Here is an 18,091-nt window from a genome sequence, read left to right as displayed (position 1 = left end):
TTAACCCTTCTTCAGATCCCGTTATAATTCGGGCACACATCTCCAATTGCCAAATTGGACGAACATACACCGACACAGGTGCCGGAGCAGAGGTCATGTTTGAACGTTTTTTTTTTGCAGTTACCAGAGAGTATTTGCCGGTAAAAGAAAGCCGCAACCTCACCGTTAGCAGGATTCAATAGTGCTTCAACTTGGCCGGTAGGCTCCATCACACTGGATGTTGTATTAGGTAAATTACCTTTTAAAAGCACTGCGAACATAGAATTCTCTATCGTCAAAATAGACTCCCGATACAACGTCATCCTTGGGCGTAACGTCATGCAAAAATTTGGAGCAATCACCTCCACAGTACACGGAATGCTAAAATTTCCAACTTCAGCCAGCACAACAACCATCCGGACACAAGAGATGGAGCCGAATGAGTGTTTGAAAATTTTTAAAGGCGCAGATCACATAGTAGTGCATGATGATGAATATGTGTCACCAAATCCTAAATATCTAAAGCAAAGGATCCAGATCGGAATGACCTTGAGCACTAACGCAAAGGACACACTTTACAAACTCCTAGCGGCAAACATTGATGTCTTCACCTGGGAGCCATCCGACATGACAGGAGTACCTCGCGAGATAGCACAACACCGGTTAAACGTGAACCCAAACGTCACACCGGTTGTCCAAAAGAAAAGAGCAATGGCGATAGAGAGGAGCGAATTCCTAGATAGCGAGGTACAACGCCTAGTCGGCGCCGGTATAATGAAGAAGGTGAAATATCAGGCATGGGTGGCAAATCCGGTAATGGTAAAAAAGGCAGATGACTTTTGGCGCATGTGTGTCGACTACAAGGACATCAACAAAGCATGCCCAAAAGACAACTACCCCTTGCCGTAAATTGACTGGAAAGTTGAATCCCTCTCGGGTTTCAAGTTTTTGAGCTTCCTGGATGCGTACAGGGGCTACCAACAAATCTCGATGGCAGAGGTAGACGAAGAAAAGACCGCATTCTTCACAAATAAAGGTATCTTTTGTTATACCAAGATGCCATTCGGATTAAAGAATGCCGGAGCAACATACCAACAGGTAATAGACAAAGCGTTCCGGGTCCAAATCGGACGGAACATCGAAGCATATGTAGATGACATCGTCATCAAAAGCAATACAGAAGAACAAATGATTTTAGACATCATCGAAACGTTCGGTTCGCTACGAAAAATCAATATGAAGCTAAATCCATCAAAATGCTCTTTCGGAAAGGAGGAAGGCTGTTTCTTAGGATTCACAATTACTCCGAGAGGAATTAAGGCGAACCTGAAGAAAATCCAAGTAATTTAAAACATGCAATCGCCCAGGAATAAAAAAGATGTACAAAGCCTAAATGGGAAGCTAGCGGCACTAACAAGGTTCCTGTCGCGGGCTTCCGACAGATCCCTCCCGTTCTTCTACACATTAGAGGGTTGCTTGAGCAAAAAAGACTTCATCTGGACGGACGAAGCTAAGAAGGCATTCCAGGATGTAAAGGCATTCTTAAAAGAACTACCCACGATAACGGCACCGATACAGGGAGAAACCCTCACGGTATACCTTACCGCCTCCTCTGTGGCAATAAGCTCGGTACTAATCGCCGACAGAGGTAAAATTCAAATATCAGTATACTTTGTAAGTAAGGTGTTGCAAAACGGGGAAGTAAACTACCCGACCATGGAAAAGTTAATTTACGCCTTAGTGCACACGGCAAGGCGGTTGTGGCGATATTTTCAAGCACATCCGATACAAGTTTTTACGGATCAACCAATCAAACACGTCCTAACTAGACCGTAAATTTTTGGAAGAATGGCGAATTGGGCAATAGAACTTGGCAAGCATGAAATCACCTTTCTCCAGAGGCATTCAGTCAAGGGCCAAGTCATAGCTGACTTCCTGGTAGAGCTCCCTTCTGATATGGTCAAACAAGGTGAAACAACCGTCACAAGAAGGGACACGGACGAGTTCTGGGAATTATATACAGACGGAGCATCGAGCAAGGAGGGAGCTGGCATAGGTCTATTCCTCGTTTCTCCGAACAGAGAAGAAATAACCTACGCTATCCGACTAAAGTTTTCCGCCTCAAACAATGAGGCCGAGTATGAAGCTCTAATAGCCGGTTTACGCTTGGCAAAAAGCATTGATGTACAACAGCTCATGGCTTATGTTGACTCACAACTGGTAGCAAGCCAGCTAAACAACAGCTTCGAAGCAAGAGATTCATCGATGCAAAAATACCTAGAGCTTATAATAACAATAACCAAAACCTTCGCGGCATTTGAAATAAAGCAAATACCACGTAACCGTAACAAGAAAGCAGATGCTTTGAGCAAGCTTGCCTCTTTGCTTTACGATCACTTTACCAAAAAAGTTATGGTGGAAATACTAGAAAGAAAGTCAACCGACGAGGATACCCTCATGGCAACAATCACAACAGAAGAAGAATGTTGAATGACACCCTTCATAAAATACCTTGCCGGCGGTACCCTCCCGGAAGACAAGTTACAAGCCCGTCGGATACGAATGCGGGCACCAATGTATAACTTTAAAGATAGTATCCTGTATAGAAAATCTATAACAGAGCCTTATTTAAGATGCGTCGGCCCAACGCATGCAAAAGAGATCATACAAGAAATGCACGAATGAGCCTGCTCTACACATTCCGGCTACAGAACAATAGTCAGTAGAATTAAAAGAATGGGCTATTTCTAGCCGCACTTGTACCGGGACACATACGATCTAATCGTAAACTGTGAGGCATGTAAAATACATGCTCCTGTCAACCGATCTCCTAGCCATACCATGGTCCCGATACACACCGTCTGGCCTTTCTGTAAATGGGGAATCGACATCGTCGGCCCATTCCCCCGAGGTGTCGGAAATGTCAAGTTCCTAGTCGTCGCAATTGATTACTTTACAAAGTAGGTCGAAGCAAGACCACTAAGCACGATTACCGGAAGGAAAATCCTAACCTTCGTATGGGAAGACATCGTTTGTCATTTTGGCTTACCACGTGAGATAGTCAGCGATAACGGCACACAATTCGCACACAATCCTTTTAGAGATTGGTGCGTAGACATGGATATACAGCAGTCGTTCACTTCCGTGGCATATGCACAAGCTAACGGTGAAGTTGAAGTCACCAACAAGGACATTGAAATGTCCCGTTCATATTGATTATAAACGTTCCATATTAATTGATTTCGTCGCAAGGTTTTGACCTCTATATGAGACGTTTTTCAAAGACTGCATTCATTTTTAAAACAACCATAACCTTTATTTTATCTATAAAGGTTTAAAAAGCATTACGTAGATTATCAAATAATGATAATCTAAAATATACCGTTTACACACGACCATTACATAATGGTTTACAATAAGAATATATTACATCAAAAATAAGTTTCTTGAATGCAGTTTTTACATAATATCATACAAGCATGGACTCCAAATCTTGTCCTTATTTTAGTATGCAACAGCGGAAGCTTTTAATAATCACCTGAGAATAAACATGCTTAAAACGTAAACAAAAATGTTGGTGAGTTACAGGTTTAACCTATATATCATCAAATCATAATAATAGACCACAAGATTTCATATTTCAATATACATCCCATGTATAGAGATAAAAATCATTCATATGGTGAACACCTGGTAATCGACATTAATAAGATGCATATAAGAATATACCCTATCATTCCGGGAAATCCTTCGGACATGATAAATTGAATTCGAAGTACTAAAGCATCCGGTACTTTGGATGGGGTTCGTTAGGCCAAATAGATCTATCTTTAGGATTCGCGTCAATTAGTAGATCGGTTTACTAATTCTTAGGCTACCAAGCAAAAGGGGCATATTCGGCTTCGATCATTCACTCATATAATGTAGTTTCATTTACTTGTGTCTATTTCGTAAAATATTTATAAAACTGCATGTATTCTAATCCCAAAATATTAGATTTTAAAAGTGGGACTATAACTCATTTTCACAAATTTTTACTTCGTCGGGAAGTAAGACTTGGCCACTGGTCGATTCATGAACCTATAATAAATATGTACATATATATCAAAGTATGTTAAAAATATATTTACAACATTTTTAATACGTTTTACTGTTTTAAGTTTATTAAGTCAGATGTCCTTGTTAGTAACCTACAACTAGTTGTCCATAATTAGATGTACAGAAATATATCGATATATATTATCTTGAATCAATCCACGACCTAGTGTATACACATCTCAGGCTAGATCACAACTCAAACTATATATATTTTTGGAATCAACCTCAACCCTGTATAGCTAACTCCAACATTACTGCATATAGAGTGTCTATGGTTGTTCCAAATAATATATATAGATGGGTCGATATGATATGTCAAAACATTTGCATACGTGTCTATGGTATCCCGAGATTACATAATATATTATAATACATGTATAATACAATATAAGTTAGCTAGGATATGATTAATATAGATTTGTTACCAATTCTCACGTAGCTATAACAAGCAAAAATAACCAATCTTGTTTTACCCATAACTTTTTCGTTTTAAATCCGTTTTGAGTGAATCCAATTGCTATGGTTTCATATTGAACTTAAGTTTATGAATCTATACAGAAAAAGTATAAGTTTATAGTCGGAATTATAGGTTACAAGTCATTTTTGTAAAGGTAGTCATTTCAGTCGAAAGAACGACGTCTAGATGACCATTTTCGACAACATACTTCCACTTTGAGTTTAACCATGATTTTTGGATATAGTTTCATGTTCATAAGAAAAATTATTTTCCCAGAAGAACAACTTTTAAATCAAAATTCATCATAGATTTTAATTAACTAACCCAAAACAGCCCGTGGTGTTACTACAACGGCGTATATTCGGTTTTACGGTGTTTTTCGTGTTTTCCGGTTTTAAATCATTAAGTTAGCATATCATATAGATATAGAACATGTGTTTAGTTGATTTTAAAAGTAAATTTAGAAGGATTAACTTTTGTTTGCGAACAAGTTTAGAATTATGTCATAACCCGTCCTTAACCATAAGAACGCGTTAGATAACGTATGATTTCATTGCGAGGTATTGACCTCTATATGAGACATTTTTGAAAGAAAACTGCATATATTATACATTACAAACCATAACCATTATTTTTGTTACAAACTTAAGACAATAAAAAGAAGATTAACGTTTAGCGATAATCTTCGACTTACAAACTTTACAAATGATGACAACAACACGGTTTCTAGCATATTTTACAGTACAACATCTTGGATATGCAGTTTTATTTTTGACACAAACATGCGTACGCAAGATCCTGGTTAGATCCAACATGATGCAGCGGAAGCTTTAGAAATCACCTGAGAATAGACATGTTTAAAAAGGTCAACATAAAGTTGGTGAGATATAGGTTTAATGCCGGCTGCAATATATATATAGACCACAAGATTTCGTATATAATCAGTTTAATAAAAGTATTCTAAGTGGTTGAGCACTCGGTAACCATACTTAACATTTTCACGTCGCATATTCCCTTTAATATGAAATCTTACTACACCGTACCAAGTGTAGTCACAAAAACGAAGTACTGTGCAACCGTTGAATACTGGTCGTCCAGTCCGGTTGGGGTTGTCAGGCCCGATAGATCTATCAACAGGATTCGCGTTTACAATACCGCTGTAAATATTAGTTACCAAGCTACAGGGAAGTATGCCAGTGGTACAACTCAACGTAGAATATATTTTTCAGTTACTTGTGTCCATATCGTAAAACATAAAATACATGTATTCTCATCCCGAAATATTTAGAGTTTAAAAGTGGGACTATATACTCACACTTGTCTTGATGATATATATAATTTGACTCGGTCTTCCGGTTGATATCACGGACCTATCCATATATAATATATCAATATGTTTTCATTTTAAACAAACGTTACATATATATATATACTTGTTATACTTTTAATACTTTGAATATTTCCTTAGTCCGAAGTTAGCATTCCGATGTTAGTAATTCAATTTTTAATGGTTCATTTTTAGATGTTTAATATACCCGCAATAAATAAAACCCCCAACGAAATAAATAAAACCCCAACGTATATGTATTGGTCGAGATTAATCTTGACCCATGGTACCGGTGTTGTCAAATGACGTGTTGCGTACAATCATGGGATCTTATGATTAATCTTCTCGTGTTGTTTACGGGTGATCCTGAACCATATAAAATTGAATTATAAGTACATATATATAAAATATCATGTTATCTTAGAATTATGTGATTTTATGTAAATTTTTCCAATGAATCCCGAAGTCATTTAAGCCTTGGATAACCAATTTTGTTTCGGTCATAGTTTCTTCGTTACAAGTCCGTTTTCGTTGATTCAACTTGCCATCTCCTTGGATCGAGTCCCTCTTTAAGACTATGAACTGTAAATACCTTAGTTTGTATTCAAAATCACACGGCATAGGTCAAACTTTAGTGAAACTTATGAAGTTAATCATTTTCGTTACAACAAAATCATTTAATGACCATTTTTCTAAAAATACTTATACTTTGAAAAACCAAGTTTTACCTTGTTAAATTAGCATATACATAAGTTATATTACAGGTCTTGAAGTATTTTAAAAGTTAAGTTAGAAGGATCTATTTAGTTTGCAAACGAGTTTGAAAACATTCAAACTATGTTCTTGTTGTTAAACTTGTATACCACAAAATATGATAGCTATATATATATGAATCGAATAAGGTTATGAACATATATTCTACCTCAAGTTCCTTGGATGAAGTTGCTGTAAAAGAGAAGTAAGAAGCTAGAATCAAAAGGGTGATAGAAGTGGATGAAAGATTGGAAGTAAGTTGGTGTTCTTGGAGGGTTTTCTTGAAGTGTTTTTGTATGGTTTTCTTATGGTGTTTTAGTATGGTTTTTGAAGCTAGATCTTTATGGAATTTTGCTGGGTTGTTATGGAGTTTAGAGAGTAAGAAAGAGTGTGTGTTTTAGCTAGGAAATTGAAGTAGTAAATGAAGCAAAATGATCATGTATATATACACCATAAAAACGTGAATGATGATGATGATGGACAAGTTCACATGTTGTATTTTTGTGTAATAATTCATGCATGCATCCAAAATCCAATTACCTTGCTCTAAGGGCAGTAACAAGGGTGGGTTAGGTGGTGATTTGATGTGTATTTACTATTAGTAAATACGTATAGAAGCTTGGTATGATACGAGTACAAATACTCTAGGTATACGTATAGAAATTTTGTGAAAAATGGAATGAGGATTCAAATATAGCTATCTTTTGTGAATACACTTATATGATTTTATGTATTTAAGTCTTTAAAAGTGATTAAATACATTACTTATACAATATATGTATAAACATTATAAGTCTTAAGTATTTATGTCAATTAACGTTACGTATTGTTATCATTTTGAAAACTTAAGTTAGTAGTTTCAAAATATACTTATAACTTGTTGTTATTAATACAAAATGAGATATTAAAACATTTATTAATCATGTTAAATATGTATATATACATATATATACACAAACGTATAATTATTATATATTGTATAGTTCGTGATATCATTGGTCAAACTAGACGGTCAAACGTTGCGTAAAACTCTTTTCGGAAATATAAATCTCGACAATTTGGATTGCTTATCATGTTGGCAAGGTTTAATTTATGTAAATATTAATCTTATAAGTATAGTATGATCGAAAAAATGCGGGTCGTTACATTACCTCCCCGTTAAATAAATTTCGTCCCGAAATTTTAAAATTGTACCTATTTTGCGTTATCGAGAAACAAGTGTGGATACTTTTGTTTCATTTGATCCTCTCGTTCCCACGTAAACTCGGGACCTCTTCTAGCATTCCAACGAACCTTAACAATCGGTATATTGCTCTGTTTGAGCTGTTTAACTTCACGGTCCATGATTTCGATTGGTTCTTCGACGAATTGTAGTTTCTCGTCGACATGGATTTCTTCGAGAGGAATGGTGAGGTCTTCCTTTGCAAGACACTTCTTAAGGTTTGAGACGTGAAAGGTATTATGTACTCCGGCGAGTTGTTGCGGTAACTCGAGTCGATAAGCTACCGGTCCAATGCGTTCGATGATCTTAAACGGGCCTACGTACCTTGGGTTCAGTTTACCCCTTTTGCCGAAACGTATTACACCTTTCCAAGGTGACACCTTTAGCATAACCATGTCCCCGACCTGAAACTCTAATGGTTTCCTTCGGACATCGGCGTAGCTCTTTTGGCGACTACGGGCTGTTTTCAATCTCTCCTTGATTTGTACTATCTTCTCGGTCGTTTCGTGTATGATCTCGGGACCAGTTAAATACCGATCTCCTACTTCAGTCCAACAGATAGGAGATCTACACTTCCTTCCATACAATGCTTCGAATGGTGCAGCTCCAATGCTCGCATGATAACTATTATTATACGAGAATTCTGCTAACGGTAGATACTTATCCCATCCGTTTCCAAAATCGATCACACATGCCCTGAGCATATCTTCAAGAGTCTGAATTGTTCTTTCACTCTGCCCGTCGGTCTGCGGATGATATGCGGTACTCATATCCAAACAAGTTCCTAGTGCCTCCTGTAGTGATTGCCAAAACTTTGAGGTAAATCTACTATCACGATCGGATATAATGGAAATAGGTATTCCATGCCTTGAAACAACTTCCTTTATATACAATCGTAATAGTTTCTCCATTCTATCCGTTTCCTTTATAGGCAAGAAATGTGCAGACTTGGTGAGACGATCAACAATCACCCAAATGGTGTCGTATCCCCAGGCAGTCTTTGGTAACTTCGTGATGAAATCCATGGTAATACCATCCCATTTCCATTCTGGGATTTCTGGTTGTTGAAGTAACCCTGACGGCTTTTGGTGTTCTGCTTTAACCTTGGAACAAGTTAAACACTCCCCAACATATGTTGCAACGTCTGTTTTTAAATTAGGCCACCAATAACGTGTCTTAAGATCTTGATACATTTTTCCAACTCCAGGATGTATCGAGTATCTTGTCTTATGTGCCTCGTTCAATATCAACTTCCTTAATCCACCCAATTTCGGTACCCAAATACGATTTGCAAAATATCGAATTCCATCTTCCCGCATAATGAGTTGCTTCTCATACTTCTTCATTATTTCATTTCCTACATTTTCTTTAGTAAGTGCTTCTCGTTGAACTTCTTTGATTTGTGAGTTGAGATTCATACGAATTTTTATGTTCATTGCTCGAACTCGAATTGGTTCTCGTTCTTTTCTGCTTAAAGCATCAGCCACCACGTTTGCCTTCCCGGGATGATAACGAATTTCACAATCATAGTCGTTTATTAACTCGACCCACCTACGTTGCCTCATGTTCAATTGTTTCTGATCAAAAATATGTTGAAGGCTTTTATGATCAGTAAACACAGTGAATTTAACCCCATACAAGTAGTGTCTCCACATCTTCAATGCAAACACGACTGCTCCCAATTCTAGATCATGCGTCGTATAATTTCGCTCGTGAATCTTCAATTGTCGGGATGCAAATGCAATAACTTTCTTCCGTTGCATAAGAACACAACCAAAACCTTGTCGCGAAGCGTCACAATATATTTCAAAATCATTGTTCCCTTCTGGTAACGATAAAATAGGCGCCGTAGTTAACTTCTTCTTCAGTAATTGAAATGCGTTCTCCTGCTCCGAGGTCCATTCGTATTTCTTCCCTTTTTGTGTTAATGCTGTCAACGGCTTAGCTATTCGGGAAAAATCTTGAATAAACCTTCTATAATAACCGGCTAAACCCAAAAATTGGCGTATCTGTGTTGGTGTCTTAGGAGTCTCCCATTTTTCAATAGCTTCAGTTTTTGCTGGATCTACCTGAATTCCTTTGCTATTAACAACGTGACCAAGAAATTGCACTTCTTTCAACCAGAAAGCACACTTAGAAAATTTAGCGTATAGCTGTTCTTTTCTCAACAACTCTAATATCAACCTTAAATGCTGCTCATGCTCTTGCTCACTCTTGGAATAGATAAGAATATCATCAATGAAAACGATAACAAACTTATCTAAATACGGACTACAAACTCGATTCATGAGGTCCATGAATACAGCTGGCGCATTTGTCAACCCAAACGGCATGACCAAAAATTCGTAATGACCATAACGTGTTCGAAAAGCAGTTTTCGGAATGTCCTCTTCTTTGACACGTAGTTGATGATAGCCCGATCTTAGGTCGATTTTCGAATAAACACATGATCCCTGGAGTTGATCAAATAAGTCGTCAATTCTCGGTAGTGGATACCGATTTTTGATAGTTAACTTATTTAATTCACGATAATCTATGCACATCCTAAAAGATCCATCTTTCTTCTTAACAAACAAAATTGGAGCTCCCCACGGTGATGTACTTGGTCGTATGAATCCACGGTCCAATAATTCTTTTAACTGACTTTGAAGTTCTTTTAATTCGGACGGTGCAAGTCTATATGGCGCACGAGCCACTGGTGCAGCTCCTGGTACTAAATCTATTTGAAATTCTACCGATCTAAATGGAGGTAATCCCGGCAATTCTTCCGGAAAAACTTCAGGAAAATCTCTTGCCACAGGCACGTCGTTGATGCACTTTTCTTTCTTTTCGACTTTATTAACATGTGCTAAAATAGCGTAACATCCCTTTTCTAAACACTTCTTGGCTTTTAAACAGCTAATGAGTTTTAGCTTTGAATTACCCTTCTCTCCATAAATCATCACCGGTATTTTATCCTTACCAGGAATACGAATTGCCTTCTTGGCACAAACAACTTCCGCTCCTATTTTGGACATCCAGTCCATGCCGACTATTACATCAAAACCTCCTAATTCTACGGGTATTAAGTCGATTTTAAACGTTTCTCCGGCTAGATTTATTTCACAATCACGACAAATTTTATCGGCTTTAATTAGCTTACCATTAGCTAACTCAATCAAGTACTTAGCATCTAGAGGTAATGATGAACAATTCAATTTAGTGTAAAAATTTATACACACGTAACTTCTATCGGCGCCAGTATCAAATAAAATAGATGCTGATAAGTTATTAATGGTAAACGTACCCGTAACAAGTTCCGGGTCTTCTCGTGCCTCTCTAGCATTAATAACAAACGCTCTTCCACGTGCAGGTCCGCCATTCTTTTCTGGATTCGGGCACTGACTCTTATAGTGACCTTGTTTTCCACACCCAAAACAAGTAATGTTAGCCAAAGCAGTTCTATTTGCGTTGGTGGCAGGAGTCTTGTTACCATTTGCATTTGTAACGAGAGCCTTACAATCTTCAGCAAGATGTCCCTGTCTATTGCATTTGGTGCACAACACACTGCAGTAACCAAAATGATGTTTGTGACAACGGTTGCATAAAGGACTTTGTCCTTTGTAACCAAAGCCTGAACCGCTACCCGCACCTTTCGTGGTTTCTTGTTTCTTATAAGGTTGTTGTTGGTTACCTCGATCATAACCTCCATTCCACTTTTTCTTGTTCCCCAATACCTTCACCTCAGTATTGAATGCTTTCTTGTCCAAAATGACCTGATCCATTAGCTCGTTCGCCATGGTTATAGCTTCATGAATTGTCTTAGGTTTCGACGCCGTAACGTTTGCCTTGACCTTTTTGGGCAAACCACCTTTGTACATTTCAATCTTCCGTGCTTCGGTTGGGACCAATTCAGGACATAGTAAAACTAATTCCATGAATCGCTGGTTGTAGTTGGTGATTTCAGTACCAACCACCTTCAAACTTCGTAACTCATCTTCTAACTTAATAACCTCATTCCTTGGACAATACTCGGTGATTATCATTGCTTTGAATTCTTCCCATGGAGTATCATAAGCTACATCTCCTCCTACCGCCTTCACATAATTCTTCCACCATGTGAGTGCACTATCTTGTAAAGTGCACGATGCATACTTGGTCATGTCTTTTTCATCACAACCGCTGATTTTGAACACCGTCTCCATCTTTTCTATCCATCGGGTTAAACCGATAGGTCCTTCCGTTCCACTGAATGATGAAGGTTTGCAAGCTTGAAACGTCTTGTAGGAGCATCCTACACGAGGATTTGGATTAACTGCAGTAGCTCTTGCAGCTTCGACCCATAGCATTCTATCGTTGACTCGCTGGTTGATGAAGTTCTCGACTTCTTGTTCCGTCATTCGGTTCAATCGCGCCATTTCCTAATGAAAGAAAATAATTATTCACATGGATTATTATAGATGTAGTATGTATTTATAGTACATTTATAGCTTGTTAATAATATGAACCAGGTATTATTATAAAAGCCTTTTCTTCTTATTAGCGTTTTATAATTATATCTTGGGTAGTACCTACCCGTTAATGTTCATACTTAATAGCTTAGTACAGAATCAATTACTACAATCTAAATAATACTTAACCATGGAAAATTATTGCATTTCATACTTCGCTATTTTACATATGCTTATCTTACATCAAACTTTAAGCAAACCACACTAATAATATTATACAAAACATTATATGATTCCATGGCTTAATACGGCAGTGCATCGTTCGGTCTATTTTCTAGGGCGTTTAGTTCCAATGAATGGCCTAACGCTTATCCTAGCTGTCTGCCTACGTTTTGGCTGAGGAGCCGAAGAACTAGATGCGGGGATAGCACTAATAGGAATAGCGGGAATAGGGGTGGTAGTGTTGAGTGGAATTGGTGCTACGTCATTCTCACTAAGTTCGGGATTTGAATTTTCTAATTCATTCGCTTTTCGTTTCTTTCCTTGATCGAATTTTTCTTTCGTAATTTCTAGTATTTCTTCCTCGGGTTCACTTTCTTCTTCGGGTTCACTTTCCTCTTCGGGTTCACTTTCCTCCTCGGGTTCACTTTCCGATATTTCTATAGTTGGTTCATCTGGAAATTGTGAGTCTTCCCCAAAAATACCATTTTCGTCATCGGATATGTTAATGACTGAAACACAATCTGAAGATTCTGATTCGGAGTCGCTGAATGTGATAATAAGTTTCGAGCCCGACATCTATCACACAACAACTAACCCATTAGTACTTACATAATATTTACATATGAATTTTTAACCAACAGTGATAAGCAATGGTTTTTTTTTTTTTTTAAAATCAAACCCGGTCAAAGTCCAGACTTACTAATGTATCCTAACGACTTATCGGTTTAGACACACTAATGCAAACCTGGTTCGCTAAGACCACCGCTCTGATACCACATGTCATAACCCGTCCTTAACCATAAGAACGCGTTAGATAACGTATGATTTCATTGCGAGGTATTGACCTCTATATGAGACATTTTTGAAAGAAAACTGCATATATTATACATTACAAACCATAACCATTATTTTTGTTACAAACTTAAGACAATAAAAAGAAGATTAACGTTTAGCGATAATCTTCGACTTACAAACTTTACAAATGATGACAACAACACGGTTTCTAGCATATTTTACAGTACAACATCTTGGATATGCAGTTTTATTTTTGACACAAACATGCGTACGCAAGATCCTGGTTAGATCCAACATGATGCAGCGGAAGCTTTAGAAATCACCTGAGAATAGACATGTTTAAAAAGGTCAACATAAAGTTGGTGAGATATAGGTTTAATGCCGGCTGCAATATATATATAGACCACAAGATTTCGTATATAATCAGTTTAATAAAAGTATTCTAAGTGGTTGAGCACTCGGTAACCATACTTAACATTTTCACGTCGCATATTCCCTTTAATATGAAATCTTACTACACCGTACCAAGTGTAGTCACAAAAACGAAGTACTGTGCAACCGTTGAATACTGGTCGTCCAGTCCGGTTGGGGTTGTCAGGCCCGATAGATCTATCAACAGGATTCGCGTTTACAATACCGCTGTAAATATTAGTTACCAAGCTACAGGGAAGTATGCCAGTGGTACAACTCAACGTAGAATATATTTTTCAGTTACTTGTGTCCATATCGTAAAACATAAAATACATGTATTCTCATCCCGAAATATTTAGAGTTTAAAAGTGGGACTATATACTCACACTTGTCTTGATGATATATATAATTTGACTCGGTCTTCCGGTTGATATCACGGACCTATCCATATATAATATATCAATATGTTTTCATTTTAAACAAACGTTACATATATATATATACTTGTTATACTTTTAATACTTTGAATATTTCCTTAGTCCGAAGTTAGCATTCCGATGTTAGTAATTCAATTTTTAATGGTTCATTTTTAGATGTTTAATATACCCGCAATAAATAAAACCCCCAACGAAATAAATAAAACCCCAACGTATATGTATTGGTCGAGATTAATCTTGACCCATGGTACCGGTGTTGTCAAATGACGTGTTGCGTACAATCATGGGATCTTATGATTAATCTTCTCGTGTTGTTTACGGGTGATCCTGAACCATATAAAATTGAATTATAAGTACATATATATAAAATATCATGTTATCTTAGAATTATGTGATTTTATGTAAATTTTTCCAATGAATCCCGAAGTCATTTAAGCCTTGGATAACCAATTTTGTTTCGGTCATAGTTTCTTCGTTACAAGTCCGTTTTCGTTGATTCAACTTGCCATCTCCTTGGATCGAGTCCCTCTTTAAGACTATGAACTGTAAATACCTTAGTTTGTATTCAAAATCACACGGCATAGGTCAAACTTTAGTGAAACTTATGAAGTTAATCATTTTCGTTACAACAAAATCATTTAATGACCATTTTTCTAAAAATACTTATACTTTGAAAAACCAAGTTTTACCTTGTTAAATTAGCATATACATAAGTTATATTACAGGTCTTGAAGTATTTTAAAAGTTAAGTTAGAAGGATCTATTTAGTTTGCAAACGAGTTTGAAAACATTCAAACTATGTTCTTGTTGTTAAACTTGTATACCACAAAATATGATAGCTATATATATATGAATCGAATAAGGTTATGAACATATATTCTACCTCAAGTTCCTTGGATGAAGTTGCTGTAAAAGAGAAGTAAGAAGCTAGAATCAAAAGGGTGATAGAAGTGGATGAAAGATTGGAAGTAAGTTGGTGTTCTTGGAGGGTTTTCTTGAAGTGTTTTTGTATGGTTTTCTTATGGTGTTTTAGTATGGTTTTTGAAGCTAGATCTTTATGGAATTTTGCTGGGTTGTTATGGAGTTTAGAGAGTAAGAAAGAGTGTGTGTTTTAGCTAGGAAATTGAAGTAGTAAATGAAGCAAAATGATCATGTATATATACACCATAAAAACGTGAATGATGATGATGATGGACAAGTTCACATGTTGTATTTTTGTGTAATAATTCATGCATGCATCCAAAATCCAATTACCTTGCTCTAAGGGCAGTAACAAGGGTGGGTTAGGTGGTGATTTGATGTGTATTTACTATTAGTAAATACGTATAGAAGCTTGGTATGATACGAGTACAAATACTCTAGGTATACGTATAGAAATTTTGTGAAAAATGGAATGAGGATTCAAATATAGCTATCTTTTGTGAATACACTTATATGATTTTATGTATTTAAGTCTTTAAAAGTGATTAAATACATTACTTATACAATATATGTATAAACATTATAAGTCTTAAGTATTTATGTCAATTAACGTTACGTATTGTTATCATTTTGAAAACTTAAGTTAGTAGTTTCAAAATATACTTATAACTTGTTGTTATTAATACAAAATGAGATATTAAAACATTTATTAATCATGTTAAATATGTATATATACATATATATACACAAACGTATAATTATTATATATTGTATAGTTCGTGATATCATTGGTCAAACTAGACGGTCAAACGTTGCGTAAAACTCTTTTCGGAAATATAAATCTCGACAATTTGGATTGCTTATCATGTTGGCAAGGTTTAATTTATGTAAATATTAATCTTATAAGTATAGTATGATCGAAAAAATGCGGGTCGTTACAAATTAACTAAACTATGTTCTAGTGATTTCAAGTTTAAACCTTCGAATAAGATAGTTTTATATATATGAATCGAATGATGTTATGAACATCATTACTACCTCAGGTTTTGTGGATAAACCTACTGGAAATGAGAAAAATAGATCTAGCTTTAAAGGATCCTTAGATGGCTTGAAAGTTCTTGAAGCAGAATCATGACACGAAAACAAGTTCAAGTAAGATTTCCACTCGAAATAAGATTGTTATAGTTATAGAAATTGAATCAAAGTTTGAATATGAGTATTACCTTGTATTAGAAAGATATCTTACTGTAAATAAGAAAGATTTCTTGAAGTTGGATGATCACTTTACAAGATTGGAAGTAAGCTAGCAAACTTGGAAGTATTCTTGATTTTATGAAAATAGAACTTATAGAATTTATGAAGAACACTTAGAACTTGAAGATAGAACTTGAGAGAGATCACTTAGATGAAGAATATTGAAGAATGAAAGTGTTTGTAGGTGTTTTTAGTCGTTGGTATATGGATTAGATATAAAGGATGTGTAATTTTGTTTTCATGTAAATAAGTCATGAATGATTACTCATATTTTTGTAATTTTATGAGATATTTCATGCTAGTTGCCAAATGATAGTTCCCACATGTGTTAGGTGACTCACATGGGCTGCTAAGAGCTGATCATTGGAGTGTATATACCAATAGTACATACATCTAAAAGTTGTGTATTGTACGAGTACGAATACGGGTGCATACGAGTAGAATTGTTGATGAAACTGAACGAGGATGTAATTGTAAAAATTTTTGTTAAGTAGAAGTATTTTGATAAGTGTCTTGAAGTCTTTCAAAAGTGTATGAATACATATTAAAACACTACATGTATATACATTTTAACTGAGTCGTTAAGTCATCGTTAGTCGTTACATGTAAATGTTGATTTGAAACCTTTAAGTTAACGATCTTGTTAAATGTTGTTAACCCAATATTTATTATATCTAATGAGATGTTAAATTATTATATTATCATGATATTATGATATATTAATATATCTTAATATGATATATATACATTTAAATGTTGTTACAACGATAATCGTTACATATATGTCTCGTTTCGAAATCCTTAATTTAGTAGTCTTGTTTTTACATATGTAGTTCATTGTTAATATACATAATGATATGTTTACTTATCATTTATCATGATTAAACATAGTGTAACAATATCTTAATATGATTCATATGTAATTAGTAAGACGTTGTTATAACGATAATCGTTATATATATCGTTTCGAGTTTCTTAATTCAATAAACACAATTTTATGTATATAACTCATTGTTAAAATACCTAATGAGATACTTACTTATCATAATATCATGTTAACTATATATATGTCATCATATAGTTTTTACAAGTTTTAACGTTCGTGAATCACCGGTCAACTTGGGTGGTCAATTGTCTATATGAAACCTATTTCAATTAATCAAGTCTTAACAAATTTGATTGCTTAACATGTTGGAAACACTTAATCATGTAAATAAAAATTTAATTTAATATATATAAACATGGAAAAGTTCGGGTCACTACAGTACCTACCCGTTAAATAAATTTCGTCCCGAAATTTTAAGCAGTTGGAGGTGTTGACGTATCTTCTGGAAATAAGTGTGGGTATTTCTTCTTCATCTGATCTTCTCATTCCCAGTGAACTCGGGTTCTCTATAAGCATTCCATCGAACCTTAACAATTGGTATCTTGTTTTGTTTAAGTCTTTTAACCTCACGATCCATTATTTCGACGGGTTCTTCGATGAATTGAAGTTTTTCGTTGATTTGGATTTCGTCTAACGGAATAGTGAGATCTTCTTTAGCAAAACATTTCTTCAAATTCGAGACGTGGAAAGTGTTATGTACAGCCACGAGTTGTTGAGGTAACTCAAGTCGGTAAGCTACTGGTCCGACACGATCAATAATCTTGAATGGTCCAATATACCTTGGATTTAATTTCCCTCGTTTACCAAATCGAACAACGCCTTTCCAAGGTGCAACCTTAAGCATGGCCATCTCTCCAATTACACATTCTATATCTTTTCTTTTAATGTTGGCGTAGCTC

The 18,091-nt window shown here is 35.8% G+C and overlaps 2 protein-coding genes across 2 annotated transcripts in view; both read left to right on the top strand.

The window, feature by feature from the left end:
- The first annotated feature begins 1,827 nt into the window (after positions 1–1,827).
- LOC139902060 (uncharacterized) lies at positions 1,828–2,469 on the top strand. Its single transcript, XM_071884718.1, has one exon. It carries the CDS (start codon positions 1,828–1,830, stop codon positions 2,467–2,469), a length of 642 nt encoding a protein of 213 aa, XP_071740819.1.
- A 627-nt stretch (positions 2,470–3,096) lies between these two features.
- LOC139902059 (uncharacterized) overlaps positions 3,097–18,091 on the top strand; it is a 54,630-nt gene continuing 39,635 nt past the window's right edge. Inside the window, exon 1 of the mRNA XM_071884717.1 lies at positions 3,097–3,184. Coding sequence (XP_071740818.1) covers positions 3,097–3,184 — 88 coding nt within the window. The remainder of the gene's footprint in view (positions 3,185–18,091) is intronic.

Source organism: Rutidosis leptorrhynchoides, chromosome 3, assembly GCF_046630445.1.
Source record: "Rutidosis leptorrhynchoides isolate AG116_Rl617_1_P2 chromosome 3, CSIRO_AGI_Rlap_v1, whole genome shotgun sequence".
Lineage (NCBI taxonomy): Eukaryota > Viridiplantae > Streptophyta > Magnoliopsida > Asterales > Asteraceae > Rutidosis > Rutidosis leptorrhynchoides.
Note: the sequence above shows the minus strand (reverse complement) of the source record. Positions and strands in the feature narration are given on the sequence as shown.